General features: G+C 38.9%; 2 protein-coding genes across 3 annotated transcripts in view; one reads left to right on the top strand and one right to left on the bottom strand.

Moving 5' to 3' along the window:
* myripa (myosin VIIA and Rab interacting protein a) overlaps positions 1 to 12,871 on the top strand; it is a 25,269-nt gene extending 12,398 nt beyond the window's left edge. The window contains exons 6-18 of one of the 2 annotated variants that reach the window (XM_067474249.1): positions 1,708 to 1,788; positions 2,842 to 2,939; positions 4,426 to 4,506; positions 4,657 to 4,788; positions 4,998 to 5,133; positions 5,349 to 5,911; positions 6,530 to 8,464; positions 8,612 to 8,668; positions 9,332 to 9,511; positions 9,803 to 9,964; positions 10,337 to 10,435; positions 10,533 to 10,593; positions 10,731 to 12,871. In XM_067474249.1, the coding sequence (XP_067330350.1) occupies positions 1,708 to 1,788; positions 2,842 to 2,939; positions 4,426 to 4,506; positions 4,657 to 4,788; positions 4,998 to 5,133; positions 5,349 to 5,911; positions 6,530 to 8,464; positions 8,612 to 8,668; positions 9,332 to 9,511; positions 9,803 to 9,964; positions 10,337 to 10,435; positions 10,533 to 10,593; positions 10,731 to 10,747 (3,602 nt within the window). In that variant the 3' untranslated portion in view covers positions 10,748 to 12,871. The remainder of the gene's footprint in view (positions 1 to 1,707; positions 1,789 to 2,841; positions 2,940 to 4,425; positions 4,507 to 4,656; positions 4,789 to 4,997; positions 5,134 to 5,348; positions 5,912 to 6,529; positions 8,465 to 8,611; positions 8,669 to 9,331; positions 9,512 to 9,802; positions 9,965 to 10,336; positions 10,436 to 10,532; positions 10,594 to 10,730) is intronic. The other variant, XM_067474250.1, reaches the window with a different exon arrangement.
* Positions 12,300 to 20,391, bottom strand: plxdc2a (plexin domain containing 2a). Its single transcript, XM_067474251.1, has 13 exons — positions 18,820 to 20,391; positions 17,134 to 17,330; positions 16,773 to 16,916; positions 16,517 to 16,586; positions 16,004 to 16,126; positions 15,804 to 15,922; positions 15,630 to 15,729; positions 15,419 to 15,511; positions 15,189 to 15,270; positions 14,539 to 14,599; positions 14,241 to 14,427; positions 13,202 to 13,359; positions 12,300 to 12,515 (listed from the first exon to the last, which is right to left on the bottom strand). The coding sequence occupies exons 1-13, from the start codon at positions 18,917 to 18,919 to the stop codon at positions 12,300 to 12,302; spliced, it is 1,650 nt and encodes a 549-aa protein (XP_067330352.1). The 5' UTR covers positions 18,920 to 20,391.
* Between the last annotated feature and the right edge of the window lie 78 nt (positions 20,392 to 20,469).

The following is a 20,469-nucleotide window of genomic DNA, read 5'->3' as shown; positions in this document are numbered from 1 at the left end:
TTAAAACCTGTAATTCATTCAGGCTTCATCCTATGAGTTCCACCAGACCCTTAAATTAAAGCTACACTTAAGGTACATTTGTTTCTGACCGATACAAACAGCTTTTATCTTTAACACACATCCAGAAGAGATCCTGATTCTAGGTGTAAATAAGTTTTGATTGGACCCCATGCTTCATAGATACTGTATCCGCAGTTAATGTGTTATTAATGCAAATACAGTGAACGCTAAAGTTAGAGATTAATTTATATTTGATTATTTTCAGTTCTTTTTATTGTTCCAGTGTGTCGAGAATGACTCCAACTCTAAGCTTTTAATCAACGACTGTGAATGAACAACCATCAGCCACAGCATCAGCACCACCCCATGGTGTTAATGTTGTGGTGGACAGGACTCGGCTTAACAACACTTTTAATGCTGGCCGTGATCCATAGGTTTTATAACACGCAAGACTTCACAGTTTGCTGCACGTGGAACCGTGTCCCTACAAGCAGACCAGTGTGCCCATACTGACCCCTGTACGATACACATCAATATTATGTTTCTGTAGATTCACAGTGACAAACATACCGACTCGTGTATGCTTCTGTAGGAGATTCGTGGTGCCTTCAGGGTTGCTGTGACCTTAGGCTACTGTGCTGAGTCTTTCATGCCCGTTTGCTGCGGCTAAATGTGTCCTGACCCATTAGATGTCCTAACACAGCAGATGTCTGCACACACTATGATCAGGAAAAAAGGCATGAAATACAAAAAAATACAAAAAAATAAAGACCCCCAGTTTGTCTTGCCTCATGCCTGACTGACCTGGACTGCTTTCTGCATTTTCAGAATAATCCACCGTTCATGTCACTTGGTTTAAGTCCTCACTTAAAATGATTGGAAGTGACCCTGTGTACTCTTCCGTACATCTGAACAGGTCAGGTCATCTGCTGACGTCACTCACGAGGCCAGTTGTGGTCAAAACGATGACCATGTCAACCAATTATGGGAATTTAGTGTGTCATATCATTTTTTTATATATATATATATATATATATATATATATATATATATATATATATATATATATATATATATATATATATATATATATATATATATATATATATATATATATATATATATATATATATATATATATATATATATATATATATATATATAAAATTTACATGATGTGACTAGAGCTCAGCCAGGGCTGGAAGGACAAAGGCTGTGCCGCAACCAACTCTAAAATCAAGTCAGATATTTAAATTCCACATTTAAAGGAAGAGATACTGTACAGTAGGTATCACATCTATTCTTGTTTAAAACATGAACATGACTACACTGTGCAATATCTTTCCTTTTTTTTCTTCTGCTAAACTTTCCTATTTTGTTCTTGTTTGGTGTTAAAATGTAAAATTACTTCTGTCCAAAACAATCCACAAGATAAAACAAAGTAAATCACAGAATTCTAACATGCACTTAACAAATGAAAAGTGCTACAGTGCGACACATTAACACCAGATGAGCATGACCAGTTGACACACTTTCATTTTTACTGTTTATTAATTTATTAATCTCTTCCACTTAATCCTCCATCTAATTTAAGTTTACCCTGACCCAGTTTCAGTATGAAAGGTTAATTCTGCAGGAGTAAAATGTATCCGTGTTTTCATGTTTGTGTCAACATCTGCCTGTGTGTGCGTGTGTGTGTGTGTGCAGAGGGAAGTGCATATGAGGAGAGCATCTGCAATGAGGGCAGCGTCTGTGAGAGCGACTCGACCTTCTACAGACAAAGTGAAGGTTCGGACATTTTAGAATTATTGCACTGTACTGTATGATCCTAACTAATGAGATAAGAAGTTGTGATTAAGTAAGTGGCTGTAGTAATTGTTGTATAGAAATACTGAAGTTATGCAGCTAATACTTTGATTTGCACTGCCATTTTCACACCTCAGCCTGGTTTTAAGTTGAGTCAAAATGCATCATGTCTAAAATGGTTAACTGACATATTCAGCATGTATGAATGCAAATGTTTGAACTTTAGGATTAGAGTCTGTGATCTAATCCGAGCAGTAAACATGAAGCGTTAGCTCAGTTTAGCCTGGAAACGGGGAACCTGCTGCCTGGCTCTTTCCAAATCAAAAACTGGTTCCCTGGATCACATTAATACCCTTTCCATTTTGGTTTTTATACAGATTCATAAAATAAACAGATAATGTTGGAGATGACGTTAAGTCCATTTCCATGTTAGTTAGTTTTTAATCTGTTCATTCCCATAAACTTTGAACCTGGCTCATCTGAGGCAGTTGCCCTCTCTCTGTAATCCAATCTTCCTATAGTAAATGCTTAAATCATTTTCTACAAGAAGATACCACAACTGACCTTCTGCAGCCATGTTATCCAATTCAATGTTATTTGAGGGTCTTTAATCCTCTCATGAATCCATGAAGCCGTATTGTACAGCTTTTGTGTGGACATGGACAAAACATGTTACAGCTCATAAAGCAGTGGAGAAATGAAAAGTTACTGTAAATCATGCTGGTTGCAGTGTTTTTTTGGAGCAGGTGGCCAGTTGCATCATAAACATGTGTTTGTCTGAGGCTACTGTGTCTCGCTCTGCCCTCACTCTCCCACTTCACTGCACTAACAGGATGAGTGAGTGCAAACACTAAGGAAAAGCTGCAGCAGTGTGATGTTCATGTCGCTGTCGGTATAAAGAAACTGAGTAAATGTAGTGGCAGATTAGTGATGCAGGGCCATAACCAAAAAAAAAAAATAAAATTGGAAAGGATGCAATGAGTGAATCAGCTTCAGATAATGACGAAACAAGTGATTGTGTTTCTTTGTGTTCAGAGCACAGCATGGCAGAGACGCTCACTGTGGCCTTGCGGGTGGCAGAGGAAGCCGTAGACGAGGCCATTTCTAAGGCTGAGTTCGACACTGCCAGCCAGGTTATTGATGTTACCCATGTCTTATAAATAGGCTGATATTATCAATAGACATATATTATTTATATTCTTCACTATCTGAACACTACCTCACAAAAAACCTCCACTTATAGGTACAAAGTTTATGTTTAATTATGGCATTTAATTTACAACAGGCTATGTAATTATTTTTTATTTTTGTAAGTGGCACATGAAAGGTGATTTTCATACAGTACTGTTTTGTAAATGATGCAGCATGTTACTTGTTATTGGTCTAAAATCTATGCTCTAACGTCAACCTTTTTTTTTTCATTAAGCATTCTTTAATCTGAGCTTGCCTTTTGTCTCTGAGTCAGATTCTTGGAAACATAAGGATTATTCCTCAATCCAAATCACAGTTTGATGCTACAGTATGACACAGTGTCGGGACCGTTGGTACTGTAGGTCAGAATAAATGCAGCATCACTTTAATGTGCATATGCCACATTAAAGCTAAAGTATAGTTTTCAGAAGCGATAGTCCTACATCACATATATAAACTCAGTTTCTGGAGCAAAGAAATGTTTAAGTTAACGAAAGTGTTTTTCTGATAAAAGCTGTGTTTTTTTTTTTTTTTTCCTAAAATTCTTTTGCCCATTGCTGTTCATGAAGTGCACACAGCTTTTCATTATAGAGGAGGACTACAAGGAGACTATTTTTTTATCTTTTTATTCTTCCACTTAAAGCAGTTTTATGAGAAATTTTGTCTATTTAGCTCAACTTACACAATTGTTTGTCAATATCAACTGACACAAACTGGCAACCTTCAGATTACCTGATGATAATAAACCACTGATGCTCTAAGAAAAAATGTACAAGGTTTGTGTCTATGGCTGCACACTTACAGACTTTCATGAGATTTACTCTTAAGGTATCGAAATGTGGTGCTGAATGACACGGTCAGTACCATTATTGAAGTTTGGTACCCAGTCCAGGACTGAAGAGTTTCTGTCTTTCAGTCTGGATGTGTTGCTCCTTTGTAATGGAACCCTTCTATTTGTCTATTGTCCAATAATCGGCTCATGGTTTGCAAACACAGGATATTTTGAAATTAGTGATTACACATTGGCAGATTATATAAATTGTAAATAATTTTAGCCCATTGGCTTTTATCTAGCAGTGATTCCACCGAAGGCCGCTGCAGAAGGGTCTTATATGATTTCATGTTTAAATTCTTTAAACGGGAGAACTGCTATTGAATCTGTGTTAAATCCCCAAATACTTATCTGGTTCTGCAGCCACTTTCTAAAATACTACTGTGCAGTATGTTAGAAAAGAATTTCTTAGTAATCTGTGAAAGTATCCCGAGTACAGCAAATATGTATATTTAGAGCAGTAAGCAGCTTATAGTGTGTGTTGCTGAACAGCTTTTGTGTGCGTGTGTTGGTGTGTGTGTGTGTGTGTGTGTGTGTGTGTGTGTGTGTGTGTGTGTGTGTGTGTGTGTGTGTGTGTGTGTGTGTTCATTCACCAGGAGAAGCAGAATGAGGCACACTATCTGCAAGAGCACAGAGGAGAACTCATTGAGGAACTGGCCAAAACTATTGTGCAGAAAGTAAGAAAAAGTGCTGTTTTATAGTTTATCATTTAAATGGGAGTCACCGAGTTATAGTGTTTAAATTCACACCTCCATTAAAGAGAGAGTTAAAAAACAGATGTTTAGATGTGGATTTATAACCATATGTATCCTGTCTGTGCGTGTCAGATCATTAGTAGGAGGAAGACTTTGGCTGAGATGAGGGCAAAGTACAACCAGGATTGGCCCTTTGAACAAATGCGTCCTCGTTCCAGCTGTGATCAAGCCTCCAGCTCCCTCAAACATCAGTCAGGCCTCTCGGTATGAAACAGCCGGAGCAGTTTGTTTGTGCGATTGCTTCATTACAAATTCTGTCATCTGTACAGTGATGTATGTATGCTGACCTCTGCTGGTTAACGTTGACTTTATCGTGTTGATGGCGTCTGATACTGTTGGCCACAGAATGATTGTAGAAATAGTGACATAATAACATAATAAAAGAAATGTCCTTTACATTTCTCAATTTTCAGAGGTCACACTCTGCCTTCTCTCTGTCCGCTGAGGACACACCAGGTATGATACAGGACTCCTCTAAGACGCTAGATAAAGAAGGAAGTGGCCCAACTATGTCTACTTGGAAGAGTGTAGACCGACTGGACAACGCCGGTAAGATATTGGTGCTCACTATTGAACAGGGGGTTTTAAAGACGTTTTTCAGATGCACAGAATTAAGCATGTTTCTTTGGAATGGACCATGTTTAGTAGTAGAAAATGAAACTAAATGAAAGTGTCAGAAGTTGTCAAAGTGTTAAAACAATAGTTTGTGTGTTTGTGTGTGTGTGTGTGTGTGTGTATAGTAACTGCATGTTTGCAATATAAAGGTGTGTCCTCAGTGTTGAAGAGTCCAGACGGGAACTGGATTGCCCTGCAGAGTGCCCAGCTGTCTCGTCCCAGCCTGTTGACCAAAAGAAAGAGCTTGGTCTACAGTGCCTTGGAGAGGGAGTCCGGAGTGGTGTCCGCATATGAAGGCATGGACTCGGACAACGAAACCAAGCCAGAGCTCGACAGCTCCTGGGGTGCTGTGCTCCAGGAGATTCACAGGAAGATGACAGACTCCAACTTGAACCTGCAGGACACCCAGGACTGGATCCCATCGACACTGATGGGACGCCAAAGCAATAAAGATGAACTGTTTTCAGACCCTGAGGGAAACTGGAAGTCAAACAAGTATCTGCTCGCTTTTCTTAAGAGGAAGTTGCCTGCGGAGATAAGGCGGCCTTCATCGTTCCGCAGAACAAGCATCATTGATGTGAACTTTAACACAGATGGAGCAGGAGAAGAGAAGCACAGCGGTGTTTGTGCCGAGCGAGAGGTGGGAAGAGTCAGGAGATCACGGAAGAAAAGGAGGAGTAAAAAAGACAAAGTAGCTCCTTCTTCTGGGCTGGTAAGAAATTATTCATATTAAACCACAAACTGATCAGATGAAATGAGATAAGACAATGTGGTTTATACTGGGACGCTGGATCACATAAGGCAAATACTGTCAATAGAATTAAATTTAAAATAATCCATTTTTAAGATGACTTTGCATAAATGTAAACGGTTTTTACTATAACTTCACATTTGGATTAACTTTTCACTTTTTCAGCGAATAAAAAAAAAATTATATCAGAATGAGCAGAGCATTAGTAAACAATCACTGAATCAAAGAACATTAATCTGTTTTATCTCTTTTATCTATTTTGATAAAAGAATGACCGTTACACTTGTTTAATTATGTGAAAATACTGTATGATGCGGATCTTATGTTGGTTGCATTTGAATTTCATTCAGATTTAATTCTTTATTTCTTTTTAAATTTTGTAGACCAAACAATATTTAATGAGCTCTAGATTCTTGGATCATACCAAAAATCGAGCTGCCTCTGTGTTGTCCTCCTTAGTTATTAAGCATAAGCAACTTTAACATTGACACTTTTGTCAGCAGCAGTCAAAACAAAATAACTGCGGATACAAACGTTAGCGGAATTGTACTATTTTATTATGATTTCGTGTCTTCGCAGGATGCACACAAAGACTCTGACAATACTTCTGATGCTGTGACACCTGACACTTTCACCTCTGGAGCCACGACCCCTGAACCTTTAGACCATAACTGTGACATCACTGGACATGCAGCCAATCAGACGGATGAATGGCTACAACAGCTAGCAGCCAGAGCATCAGACTTCTCTGATCGAGGGGAAGAACTTCGTGAGGAGAGAGATGAAGAACAAAGGATGGAAAGCAGACGGGGAAGTCAGGATCAGGATGAAGGAAACAAAATCCAGTGGAAAATGGAGATTGACATGGATGAAGAAGGAATGGAGGATGAGGAAGGGCAGGAAGAAAGAGATTCAGAAGTAGATGACGAAGACATGAAAGACAGATTGTACAGGCTTGTTGCACAATCGAGACTCACATACTTCTCCTCTACTGATGAGGAGTTAGACAAAGTTGGTCAGGGTGAAGCAAAATGGGAGGAAGACAGGGACATGGAGGAGGGCAATAATGAGCAGAATGAAGGAAAGACATACGGATTCTCTTACAGACTTTCTAAGCTGGAGAAAGAACTCCAAACTACACAGTTCTCATCCACAGAGGACGAGCTGGACAGAGTTGCTGTTGATGAGCAGGAAGACGACGAGGAGCTGGGGTTAAAAGTGTGCAGATTAGCCAACCAAGTCGACCCCACCCAGTTTTCATCTACAGAAGAGGAGCTGGACACGGCAGACAGGGGCAAAGATGAGGAAGAAGTGATGGACGAGGAGGCGCTGTGGAAGTTACAGGCAGAAAAAGCAGTTCAAGCTGTACAACTGCGTGATTTGGCCTGTTTAGTCAGTACTTCTCAATTCTCTTCCACTGAGGATGAGCTGGATAGACTTGAAGAGAATGAGGGAGTGAGACAAGAAGAGGTGAATGGAGGAGGAAGTGAGAGCACTGACACAAAACTGCTGTGGGGAGGAGGAGTGGAGAGGAGAGAATCATTTGGAGATTTGGATGTAAAAATGTTCGATTTGAGGGATGGAAATGAGAGTAGGGATAAAAAAGTGACAGACGATGTTTTAGACAGTCAGACTGTTATAGAGGATCTCAAACAAGAAAAAACAGAGGTGTATGAACCTGGAAAAGCAGATTTATTAGAAGGCAGACTAACAGGAGAGACTGAGGATGATAGAATAGCAGTAGAGGAGCTTATATGTGGCGTAAATCTGGGAGATGAGGCTAAAAAAGCAAATGATAAAGATGTAACACAAGAGATAAAGTTACAAACATTGGAACTGGAAAATCAGCAAGAGAGAAACTGGCCAGATGAAAAGGAAGGAGGAGAAAAGTTTCAGATGAAATGGGAAACAACAGGAGACAGCACTGAGGAAGATGCAGAGTTTGACAGAATAATTAGCAGCATGTTGATGATGACACTGGAGGACATGCAGGTGGAAGCTGCAGAAAACATGAGAATAAGTAGAGAGCTAGAGGATGGAGAGGCCAAGGATGAGGAGAGGATGGAAAAGGTTAAAGTTGTAGGAGAATGCAGATTCAAAGAAACAGTTGTAGGTGAGAAAAGTCCAAATAATTCAGAGGAAACAGGAAATGTAAAAGAGCTTCAAAGACAAGGTAACACAACGCCAGAGTCAGCGGTGAGAGAACAAACTGGACACGTCTCCAGAAACAAAGAGAGAAGAGAGGCTGAAAGCAGAAATGGGAATGAGCAGGAAGAGAAAACCAGAACATTAGCAAAAGAAAAACTTGGTACAAATGAGGCTAAGGACACATGTAGACAACAAGAAATGGATAATGAAGAACCAGAGGACAGAAGGGGAAAAACTGTGACTGTCACTGCACAGACAGACAATCCAAAGAAAGAAATGGAGAAAAAACTTGAGGAAACTGAAAGACATCCAGATGACGTGGAGCAGAGCATCACATCTTTTCTGTCACCAGAGGAGATTCAAACGGTGAGCGCTGCTCGACGCATTAAATAATTCCTGCTGAAAAATATGAAGAATCTGAAAATATTTACTGCTGTGGAACTAACTGCATAACTAACTACTGCACTAACTACTCGCATCACTGTGTCGTTCCCTCTCCTCTGTGCGCTGTAGGGTAGTGATGTGGGGCTTTACAAAACAATAGAGCTTATATCCACTCTGTTGCAGCAGGTGAGACCTTCTTATGTAGGATTTCCAACATATTTTCACTGATTGAATGTGTTTTTAAAACTGTTCTACAGTTTTCTCTTAGTGTAGGACACCTTCACTGATACTGAAGTTGCTTCTCTTGGGTCAAGTTTGAGTAGTACATGTACATCAATGTGACCTCTGACTTCCGTACATGTAAACATCTCTTCTTCTAGCTGAAAAGTGCTACTTGGAGGAAACTTTAGTACAGATGATGTCGTCTTGTTGCTCACACTGTGTGTTTGTATTCATGGTCAACCTGCTTTTCCACAGCTCCCCCAGATGACATCATCTGAACTCCTCTGGTTGATGTCATGTGGAGGAGTTTTTCCAAGTAGAATTGGAGAAATATTTTAATATAGAGAATTTTAAGTTTTAATATACATTTACACCCTAATCTAAAGCCAAAGTCTCTCTTTAAGTGATCGCTGCTAATCTATTTAACCAGCTTAACCAAATAGGGTTAAACTGACCCGAATGCTGCAGGATTTTTCATATTTCTATATTTCGTTGTAGACCTGTAGGACGTTAAATGACTTTACAACATTTCAGCCATTGGAAAGGATTAAGGATACAACATGAAACTGGTCCAAGAGAGTGAGTCAGAGAATCACACCTGTTTCATTGTGTTTGTGTGTATTGTAGAGGTATTCGGCCATGTCTCTGTGCAGCATCACCACTGAGGTACTGAAGGTGCTGAACGCCACAGAGGACCTGCTGGAGGGAGTGGAGGGAGGAGACAGACCCCAACTCCCCACCACCTCCCTGCCCCCTAACAGTGACCCCAAGAAGCTGGATCAACAGTTCTCCAGACTGGAGGAGAATGCAAGTTCATTCAGTTTTTTATTTTTTTATTATTTACTGCACAATATATTTTACTAGAAAAAGATGCCTGTTATTGCTAGACTTTAGTCCCTTTGAGCCCACTGTTTTATATTTAGGAAGTCATCACTGAAGTATCTATACTGGATCAAAAAAAGTCGGGGGCCCTAGACTTTCAGTTCAACTTTATATGATGCCAATTCACAAATCATCTGTATTACGCACTTTACCTGAACAGGCAATGATTCACACTTATGTTTTAGTTAATGCTGTTTTGTACTGGACATGCTGCAGGTGTACATGGCTGCCGGCTCGGTGTACAGTCTGGAGGCAGAGCTCAGTGACCTGGAGGAGTGTGCCAGGGAAATCTGCAGCTCCACATCAGAGATGGAGCTGTCTTTCCTGGAGGAGCAGGTGGCATCAGCAGCTGCCAAGGTCCAGCAGTCTGAGCTACAGGTGGGTGGAAACTGGAAACGTGCTTAACCACGTCACAGCTAACAATGGCCCAGTAAGAGATGCTAATCATGTCGGGGGCTTATTAATCAATACTTTATGAACACATGACAAGCATCTCACAGCTTAAAGATAAAAGCACAAAAGTCTATAATAGCTGAGGTTACTGAACTGTTCTGACTTGTTTAGTCAAATCTAAACTGGTCAGATAGGAGAAATTCCTAAAGGTAACAGATGTTAGTCCTCTCAGCTACTTTCAACCTTAAGATGTTTTGTTGAAGAAGGCCCCTGATTTACAAGAAATGTGTCTCCCACAATTAGCTTGTGCACTGCACAACCTCATATACTGAATTCTTTGTGCTGATTCTCTTCTAGATCCATGACATCTCTGCGAGAATTGCTGCTTTGAAAAGTGCAGGGCTCAATGTGGACACACAGAAACGTTTCACTAAGACTAGGACAATTCCAGTTATGGTACAGTACCTGTGGACATTATTAGACATCTAGTAATATTTTACTGGCATAACTTTAGAAATAAAAAAACCTTTTTTTTTTTCTTTTTTTTTTACAGCCTGTTACCCTTGACTCCTCACGACAACTTCGGAGGAGATTACCTGCACCACCAGTGAAAGGTAGGAACCATCTCTTTACTTGTTTTGACTTGCAAAATCAGTGACTGATACAAGAACTGCACCTGCTCTACCTAAACTCATTGTTGTCATCTGTAAAATTACATATTAATACTTTTTTTTCCCCTTTATACCCTTAGAAGACAAGCAAACTTGAAGTACCTCCACCACAGTGGTGCCTTGATCCTGTCACTCTGCAGGCCAGTCTTTAATGACGTATTCAGATGCCTTCATTTTAATCCTACACTAAACGTGCCTCAAACAGTACAGGACAGTACTCCTGTAGTGTCATGTTGTCAGGATTTACTGTAGATACAAATTTATTCCAGATTGATCATGAAAAACATTTCAGTATTGATCATTTTTATAGAAAAGCAAGTACAGATCATTATCAGAATGAAATTCACTTCAGAGTTTCCAAACAGGGAGATAAAGCTGATGAAATTAGAATTTTTGAATGTGCCAGTTTAACTTGTTGACCAGGGACTTGTATAGTGAAAGAAATAACAGCAGTTATAATTACTGCAAATCAAACAAGCAAAGCAATCAGTAAATGATTTCCTCCTGAAGTACAAAAAATAAAGTCACAAAATTGAACACAGACGTTCTGGTCTGAGATAAACAGAAAATACTCCGTATGCCCCTCAGACGAAGGTGGGAGCAATGGTGAGGAATTTAGTCTGTGTTTTTGAGATGAGGAAATGACACCCAAATATGACATTCCTGCTTGTGAAGAAGGTGTGGGAACAGTGCAAAGCAGCTCGGGTAAATAAGTCTTTGAGAGAAATGGTCTCAACACAAACATTCAACAGTGTCATCGTTAGTTCTATGTCAGTCAGTGGGCTTCTGTCCTCTAACGTTAGGCAAAGAGACGCAGCACCAGTTTTCCAGGAATCTGGCAACATGTTTCGGTGCCACTTTTTTAGGCAATGTAATGATTAATGTGTATTAAAAAAAAAAAGTCCTCAAAACCCAATAATTTGCAGGTTCTGTTATAAGCAATACACAATCACCTGAGGCACATCCTGATACTACTTCAGAGATACTTGTTTCAAGTCCTCAAGAGTCACTGTCCTGCCCACTGCTGATGACTTCTTCCAAATGACTGAGCAGAGCTGAGTAGCCGGTTCACAATGACAGTGGCTACTCGCTACAGAGTCAAATCTGTATCAAAGGAAGAAGCAACTGTTTTGGAGTCAGGCTAAGTCCAGTAACCAATGGTATTTCAGTGAAATTTGACAAAACAAATTACTACAGTGTACTTAATACTGTTACAATGTCTTAATGTTACATTACTAAAGCTGCAGCTACTATTAGTAATATTTTTCTTTCTTTGACTCTAGTAAAAGTATAATAGTATTTGAATAAAGTATTTACTTCCTACCACAGCAAGATAGTTTGTAATAAATAAAAGCATTGCACAATATTGTGGTAAAAATGTGGCTGCTTCATTTTGGATACATACACAATACACTCCTGTGCTAAACAGGTGTCTCTCGCCAAGTTATCGCATACATCAACTGGTGCATAAAATAATCTGTAGATACAATTTCTACAGATGTTTAACATTTCTCTGAATACTTAAATCCTTAAAGTGGATTTGAGAAACATTTAAATGAGAAAAATAATGTCTCAGCATTCAAGCAAAGAATGCAAACTCACACAGAAGCAGCTGTGTCCTCAAAGCACTCTGGGATATGTAGCTTTGGTCAGGAGCTCTCTGAGACAAGGAAGCGCTCCCTCTGATCAGGAACTATGAATCCTTCTTTCTGTTCACTCTCTCTTCTGCCTGATATGACAAAAGACTGTTTGGGGTCAATGACCACCATGCCGTCTTTGTCCTGACCAGCAGCCTCCACCTCTGCGTATGAAGGGCAACCAGACCCCCGTCTGAACTTCATGATCGGCCAGCGGGTGGGCCGCCGCTGTGAGGAGAAGACAGAAGTTACGCAAAATACCTTCCTTTTCAATGGTGTTCATTAAGTCATCCACACAGTCAGTGGCCACTTTATTAGGTACACCTGTACAGTCCAGATCTGCTCTGACATAAAGGTTACTTCTATGATGTTTAGTTTGTGATGAAACTGTTAATTTAATTATGTTGTAGTATTGAGATTTACTCTGGTATGTAATCGGATGTTTTAGTAAAAATGCAATCCAATTTTAACACTGACAAGAGTGCTAAACATCTGAATTTAGAAAAAAAAAAAAACGGTAGAACTTGTATAAAAACTATAATTGTACGAATGTACCTAATAAAATTCATTTAACAACAACTTAGTCTGAGAGGTGCATTTCTGATTTGCTGTTGAACAAAATAACTTGATGCCTCTTAAATGTCTTCAGCAATATGGATTTGGGACAAAAACTATCAAACTCATAAAAAGGGTTTAAAATATGAGATTTGCAAAACAAAACAACAACAAAAACGTAGATTTTTTTATAGATTCCTTTTCAGCATTTTGTTTTGAAAACCCCAAAGATGTGAAAATCTAAAATTAAAAGAGATTGCCTGTCCAAAACAGCATGGTTCCACAAGGAGCGGGATCATTGAGAACTTGAAGGTTCTGGTGGCTCCAGGTGGTTTGTAATGTGGCTGGGTGTCACTGACCTCCATGAAGAAGAGGCTGGCAGTAGAGGTAGGGTTGTTGTACATGTAGACGAACATAAGGATCACTGCTGCCATAATGACTATCATCACAATGATGCCTGCCAGGAGGCCGAGCTGCAGCCGCTCATCACTCGCTCTTGTGTTCTCCTTGTTTCCAGCTGTACAGAGGTGAGACTTTATAGGTTTAGACAGTGAAGGTTTCCAGAATATCACATTCAAATATGATGCCAACAACATTGAATTAGAGCTCTACTTTAAAAAAAAAAAAAGTGAAAATAGCAAACTAATTAGTACTTTCCTCTACTGTCATTTAAACAGCAGCTTCTTTAATTAGAAAGGAGTAAAAAAATTGTAGTAAAAGCAGCCACAGCAGGTGAAAATGTGTCTGAAGTTGTGTATTTGTTCATATTAAAGTAAATCTAGCAGACATCACTGATTGGAGCCTTTTCCAGTGATCAGTTCTTATACCAACTGTGCCATTTCTGTTTGCAACTGTCCTTAAGTCAATTTAAGGTTAAAACGTATCATTCAAAAATACTCTTTGTATTAAAAAAAATATAAAGAAGTTAAAGTTTGAGATCAACTCAATTACCGTTGTGTTTATAAAATAAATAAATAAAATGAAATCTTACAAACAACACACTGTCTGACCCAACCAGAACACATACATTAAGCCATCCTCAGTAGCTGAGGACACTATGCAGTATTTAACATGCCGCTGTATACTCACAGCTGCGCGGTAACGGAGGGCTGGGAAATAGCTGACCACTTGACCCCAGCACTGTTACATCTTAAACACACTGGGCGTGGACAAAGTGCAGCAACAACAAATCATTTTATGGGATGCTAATGATGCCTGTAATGACACCTGTCCAGCCCGGGGCGGTAAACTGGATGTGATGTAGCAAGCACATAAACTAGAGCCTTGTGTAAAGTTAAGTGGTCCTCTGTCTCCATCTCCCAGATTTTTTTTTTTTCTTTGAAAGGACCTCATTGGCAAATAGTGCAGTTGTGTACTCCCCTAGAGGGGACAGCTTACCTTCTGCAGGTTTGCTGGTTGGAGGCTGTGGAGGGGACCCTGTGTTGCTGCCTGTCGGTGGGTGGGTGGCAGTGGATGTGTTCCTGGGGGCTGTGGAGGTCATGCTGGAGGTCCACTGCTGCGCTGTGGTCACTGGAACTGGAGTCGATGTGGCATCTTTCATCTTGAGACACCGGGAATCCCACCTCTGACAAAAAAAAGATAATAATAATAAATCTGTTACTTTTGTGAAGAAAGACACATCCAAAATTCTAAGGAAATCTTTTTGGTTTTTTTAGCTGAACGCAAAAATAATTACCTCCTCTGGGCAGCCGAGGTCGACCCAGTCCTGCCGGAAACGATCAAAGCCACTAGAGCATCTGAGAAAGGAATTACATATTAAATATGTATGGAGAGTATAGCTGAGCTTTTACAAATCAAACAAATCTAATAAAATGATAAAAATAGCTTTATTATTTTTTGTGAAAAGCATTAAGCATTTGTGTGAGGTAAGTGATGTTGAGCAACACCTTCAACTAAAGCTTTTCTTATCAGCCCTGCACATAAACTTGGCGGGATTATAAAAACTTCCTCTTTAGAAAACAGCTTCAACTCAGAAATGCTTCCTTCCTTCATTAAACTGCCCTTGTCAAGTCTTTCCACAGCATTTCTATAAGAGTAACCAGCCATTTCAACACATTAAAGTTCTCCTGCTTTAATCAATATTTGGCAGATCAACTTGTGTGTATAAGATTCTTGCTGCATGATCCACACTCTGTTGAGCTTTATTTCAATGATGCACAAAAAGGTTAAATATTTCAAAATAGCTCCAATATGAAGATTTTCTACATACTGTCAAAGCCACGGTTGTCTTGCTCTGCATTTCAATGGATACGGTTTCAAACATTTTGCATAATTTACAATAGTAAAAATTCTTTTAAAAAGTGAGAGGGAACTTTTCCAGTTCACCTTTGTAGGCGACTGCACCAGCTGCAGTTAAAGCCAATCTGAGAAGTGACACATGGACCACAGCTGGAAAACTGGAGACAAGCTGAGGATAAAAAACACACAGAAAAGTGTGGAGGACGAGACGACTCAGTTTTTTTAAAATAAAGAGGCATTTTTATAAAGGATCTTATGCGCAACTAGTAAAAAGATTTTAAATGTTTCTACAAGTTCTAGCATTTCACTGAACTTACTAGGTAGAGGAAACATCTCCACAGCTGTAGAGCTGGAGATTTTGGACTTGATGTCGACTTTATGGTACTCATAAATAGTTGTCCTCCGAACATCTAGGGAATATTATAAAAATATGATTATTGTTAAGATCCGATGTTTAATACTAATATAAAAATACATTTAATTTTACAGACTTCAGTATTTTTTCAATAAAGAAAATGTGCCACTCACTGGGGATCTGCTCTATCCCATGAAGAACTACAAAAGCATCTGACAAGCCCACTTTGACAGGATGATTCTCATTCCTGATGTTGTTTATGTCAATAGGAATCTATGAATTTAAAAAAAGCTTTAAGATTAATCTCATTTTCCAATGAACAGAAAAAGAAGACAACGAAAAGTCACCTCTTTGTATGCGAAGACAATGCGTCCGTCGCTGTGCAGAACAGCCTGGAAGGTAAACGTCCCGACACCGATGTTGTCCTGCAGGTAAATGTGGTCCCACTGAACCACCAACGCAGTTCCTAAAGTGAAAACAAACACATGTATTCAGTGTAATTATCACATGAAACCCATAAATTAAAGTTAATCACTGTGTCTCTTACCATTATCAAAGTAAAACACGGTTGAGTTTATTGAAAGGCTGGGGTCAAAATTAGCCATCAGCGGGGCGATGTACTGAGTGGCCGTAAGCATCCGGTGGATTATATCTCCAGTGTAAATAAAACCTGGGAACAGAAAACAAGAGTAACAAGAGTATCAGTATTTTGCAGGAACAAATCCTAAAGTTGTGTGTTTTGTTAATGCAGAAGATAAAGATGGTTAAATAACATTTTTTCAGTTCTTAAGCTGCAGTTACTGGGGCAGTTTCTGTGTCCATACATCTGTCCTTCGAGGACCTGTACAGTGCTTCAATGAAATAAATGTTAGCGTTGCACTGATTGTATTAACAAACTATCATAACAATTTTGATTTTATGTCATTTTAAGTACTATTTATTGTATAAAATCCAGCCCCCACTGCTGCCCAAATAGGATAAGCAGCGACAGATAATGAATGGATATTTTATAAAGCCACTCCACATAGTGACTAAACAGTGTGTGTAGATTGGGACTCGCCTCCACTTGCAACTGTGATTTCTCTCAGAATGTGACCGTAGAAAGGAAAGTCAAAGGAAAGATTGACTCTCTGAAAAGAAACACATACAATGTGCAATGTCAGCTGCAAAAGAAGAAACTATGTCAGAATATTTGGCTCGTGTTAAGATCTTAAGTTTGAACCTGAGTAATTAACTGTAATACACAGATCCACATCATCATTATTATTACAAATGAAAATATCCCAATAATTAGTCAGACAAAAGGGATTTCATACCTCAGCCTGTCTGTGGGTGCCTGACAGGAACCCATGGGCCTTCCACTCACCCTCCTCCATCTCATCAATGTTTACCCAGAGCCCTTTGCTGGCTGCATCTTCAGGTCTGTAGATTTTAGATGTGTAGTAGGCGTGATCAATGTTCTATCCAAAATAAAGGGATTTGCATTATTTTGCTATTCAAGTGACAATTTTAGTGTTTTATAGTTGTTATTTCTTAGCATTCATTTAGACCCTTTTATATATAAATGAACAAGACTAATTTTGTACACGTTTAAAACATGAAAAAACTAGTTCAGCTTTCACTACTTTTGTTTCTACATGTTAAATGTATTTTTTCCCTATCTTCTGATAAACCTACCACACTCTGTGTAAAATTGCTTTGTCTCCGATCTGGCTCTGACTCCTGTGGCTGGTGCTGCTCTCTGTGATGCCCCCTGTTATCTGTAGACTTAAACCCAGATGCCCACCTCTTCGCTCTGGGTTTGCAGTTTCTTGTGATAACATACGACCTTCCCTCTGGAGGAGACAGCCCATGTGTGTGGGTATGATACAATCCTAGAAACACAAAGAGTTAAGATGTTGAGTTCGAGTGTCAACCCCCCCCATTTCATCAGAGAATCAGCGATTCTGCATACAAAGTTATGTTTTTATAATTAAAACATGTTTGTGCTGTTTCTCAAAACTGCCACTAACAATAACAATGTACATTTTTTAAAAAGTACATAAATAAGGGGGGAAAAGTCAAAAGGCAGTCAGCTGTCTTAAGATTTAAGCCACAGATGAAAAGAAGTATATTTGCAACTATGTAGTGTTACACTGAGGTTTTGCCAATCAAAACATTTAACAGTGTCATAACTGCCGTGTTTTATTGCTCATACAAATAAACACCGTATTAAAACTGGGTACATTCACACAGCACATTCACACACATTCACATCTTGTTTCATTTAGGTTTCATTTATTGCACATCTGTTGCATTAGACTGTATCAGCATTGATTAGGTGAATCTACTAAAGTGGCAACATGTCTTGTCTGCAGAGCTTAAAAAAAAACAAAAAACAGATATTGAAGCTTCAGATTATTAGCATTTTAACAACCTCAAATCTACATAAGTAGAAAGGAAATAAACGTTGACAATCTACAGTAACATTAACAACAAATGTCACATGCAACAGGACACAAACAAGTCCTCAGCTTGTGCCATGAGGCAAACATGTGTGGTCACCCACTCAGTCAGCCTCTCCAGTAACAACAGGGCATCCTCTTCACAGCGGACAGTGAAAGCATGCTTCACATTCCTCACACCAGCAGGCCCAGGACCACGCATGAGAGGCCAGGCTGCAGTGGATGTTGTGTCTGTGTTCTCCCACATGGCGACCAGTGGCTGCAGAGGCTTCCTAACTCCTAATATAATGATGCTACACAAATCTGTTACTGCAGATGGGCTGTTTCGCTGGTAACAACTGGGAAATAACTGGGACTAACTGCAGCTGCAACTATGCAATTGTTGGTGAAAACAATCCAGTATCCCAACAGTCAGATTTAGCAGAGAATCCTTCACCTGTCATTCAATATTAACACCAGCATTTTCACTCAGGGCAGCAGCCACAACATCATCACACCTGAACCTGGTTACACCTTTAACTATTCTGAAGGAGCAGAGACCCGCCACCTGGTGGTTGGACGTGTGAAACACAGATTGCTCCCAGCAGTTTAAGATTTATTTATCCAGGTATTTAAAGGTTAAAATAACAATTCCTAATTGTTTAACTTAAACCAATTAGTATCCCACTGTGGTTTAAACTATGTGCATGCGTATTATTAAAAAAAAAAAAAATGTATCACGTTTTAATATTTCTTTTATTTATTTGACATTGAAAATGTCAAAAGCTGCACTTCAGTAACCCAACACAAATATTCGTAGAGAAAAAAGAACATTTAAAACCCACACCGAAAATTTATATACACAAATCCACTACATTACAAATATAAATAAAATACAACAAAACATCACCTGTAAAGGAACAGAAATAAAAGCACTTACCACAAGCAGATTTTAGCTTCATGAAGCTTATTTGAAACTGGAAAATAATAATCAGTTCTGTTATGAGATGAGCTGTCTTCGTCAGTGCCATCGCCATCATTCAGTTTGTGAAGCAAAAGAACAAAAAACTAAGATATAAAAATGGGTTTGGGCCAATCGCTTTTTTAAAAAGAAAGGGAAACAAAAAAAAAAACTCAGATGAAACTAGTTGACTCGGTAGCCTAAATGGAATTTTCTCGTCGTGATGTCCATGTCTGGACTTGTGATTGTCCACAAACCACCTGTGCGTCCGTCCCGACAGGAACTGTTACTGAAAACCTGCAGCCGTGGATACGCTGCACTCACGGGCTGTCGTAATTATCAGCACTCTAAGTCCAAAGATTGGAGGACATGAAATCATGTGTCTTGGTGAAAAGTGACCAACTACATTTACTGAATTACGGTACAGTTACTTAATTTTAATACTTGTACCCTACATTACAAAAGGAAATGTTTAGTATCTTAATTAGTCCATTAATGTAGTGGATGCAGATACACACAGACTTAACTTATTTTGACACTATATTTTTATTTTTCCCACACTTCAACTACATTTGACGTCATTTTTACCAAACATGACTTACAAGGCAAGCAAAAGATCTAAGTCAAGGAGAAAACATCAAAGCAAAATCCTACCAGAATCAGAAGTGTTTCCATTTCATGAGATGCAAGTGCAAGAAAGAGCAGAAAAGTTTTGTTTTTGTTTTTACATATATAATAGATTAAAGTGCGTAGGAAGCAACGGAAGAGTTCTGTTATCAGTTTTTTTTTGTTTGTTTGTTTTTATTTTAGGAGTGAGGCTGCTGTGCCTGCAGAGTTGAAAAAAAATATTTATTATTACTATAGGTTAAACTGAGACCTTATTGATCCTATAAAGGTCAAAGTTATAATGCAGTATATAAACTATGCACACACACACACGAAGACAGGGCCATACAGTATATACACCTTATTTAATCTGCCATGAACAACCCAACAGTCGCTTTTATTTCTGAAGAACTGTGAAAAAAAAAAATGATCAGAAATTCTGTGCTGTACCATACTAACATACAGTATATAAGCTTAAAGATCATTAATATTGATGGCCATTATCGGCAAAGTTTAAAACACGGTGGGGCTGTATAGCCACACACTGGTCAGAGTGACTGTAATGATTCTTGGCCACCGTGTTATTTAAACCATTGACGGCTGTCAATGTTGTGGCTTGTCTGTGTAATGACGGCCCATGATTTTTGTTTATTTCCATTTTAAAGAATTGCAGTTGAGAATTATATTTAGGTTACACTAGATTGTATTAGAAGCAAACATTGCATTAAATGTAAATATTCTAGTGCCCCATAACTGTGCTAAAACTGCATAAATGTAATGATTTTTTTAATTATTGATTTTTTATAATGAACCTAAATCTTTCATAGACAATCCAGCTACAGCCACAATAATTTTAAGATGTTTGCCTTGACAGAGCAAATCCTCCAATGCAAACGCAGAAGGGCATTAACCCCTTTGAACTTGCCAGATACAAAGGACACTAAAAACACACATTTTAGTTTTAATTCCTGACCATCACTGACAATCTGTAGCAGGGACAGCGATTTGGGTCTAAAGAGATTG

The sequence above is a fragment of the Channa argus genome, chromosome 14 (assembly GCF_033026475.1).
Source record: "Channa argus isolate prfri chromosome 14, Channa argus male v1.0, whole genome shotgun sequence".
NCBI lineage: Eukaryota > Metazoa > Chordata > Actinopteri > Anabantiformes > Channidae > Channa > Channa argus.
The sequence above is the reverse complement of the archived record's forward strand: the minus strand, read 5'-3'. Positions and strand labels throughout refer to the sequence as shown.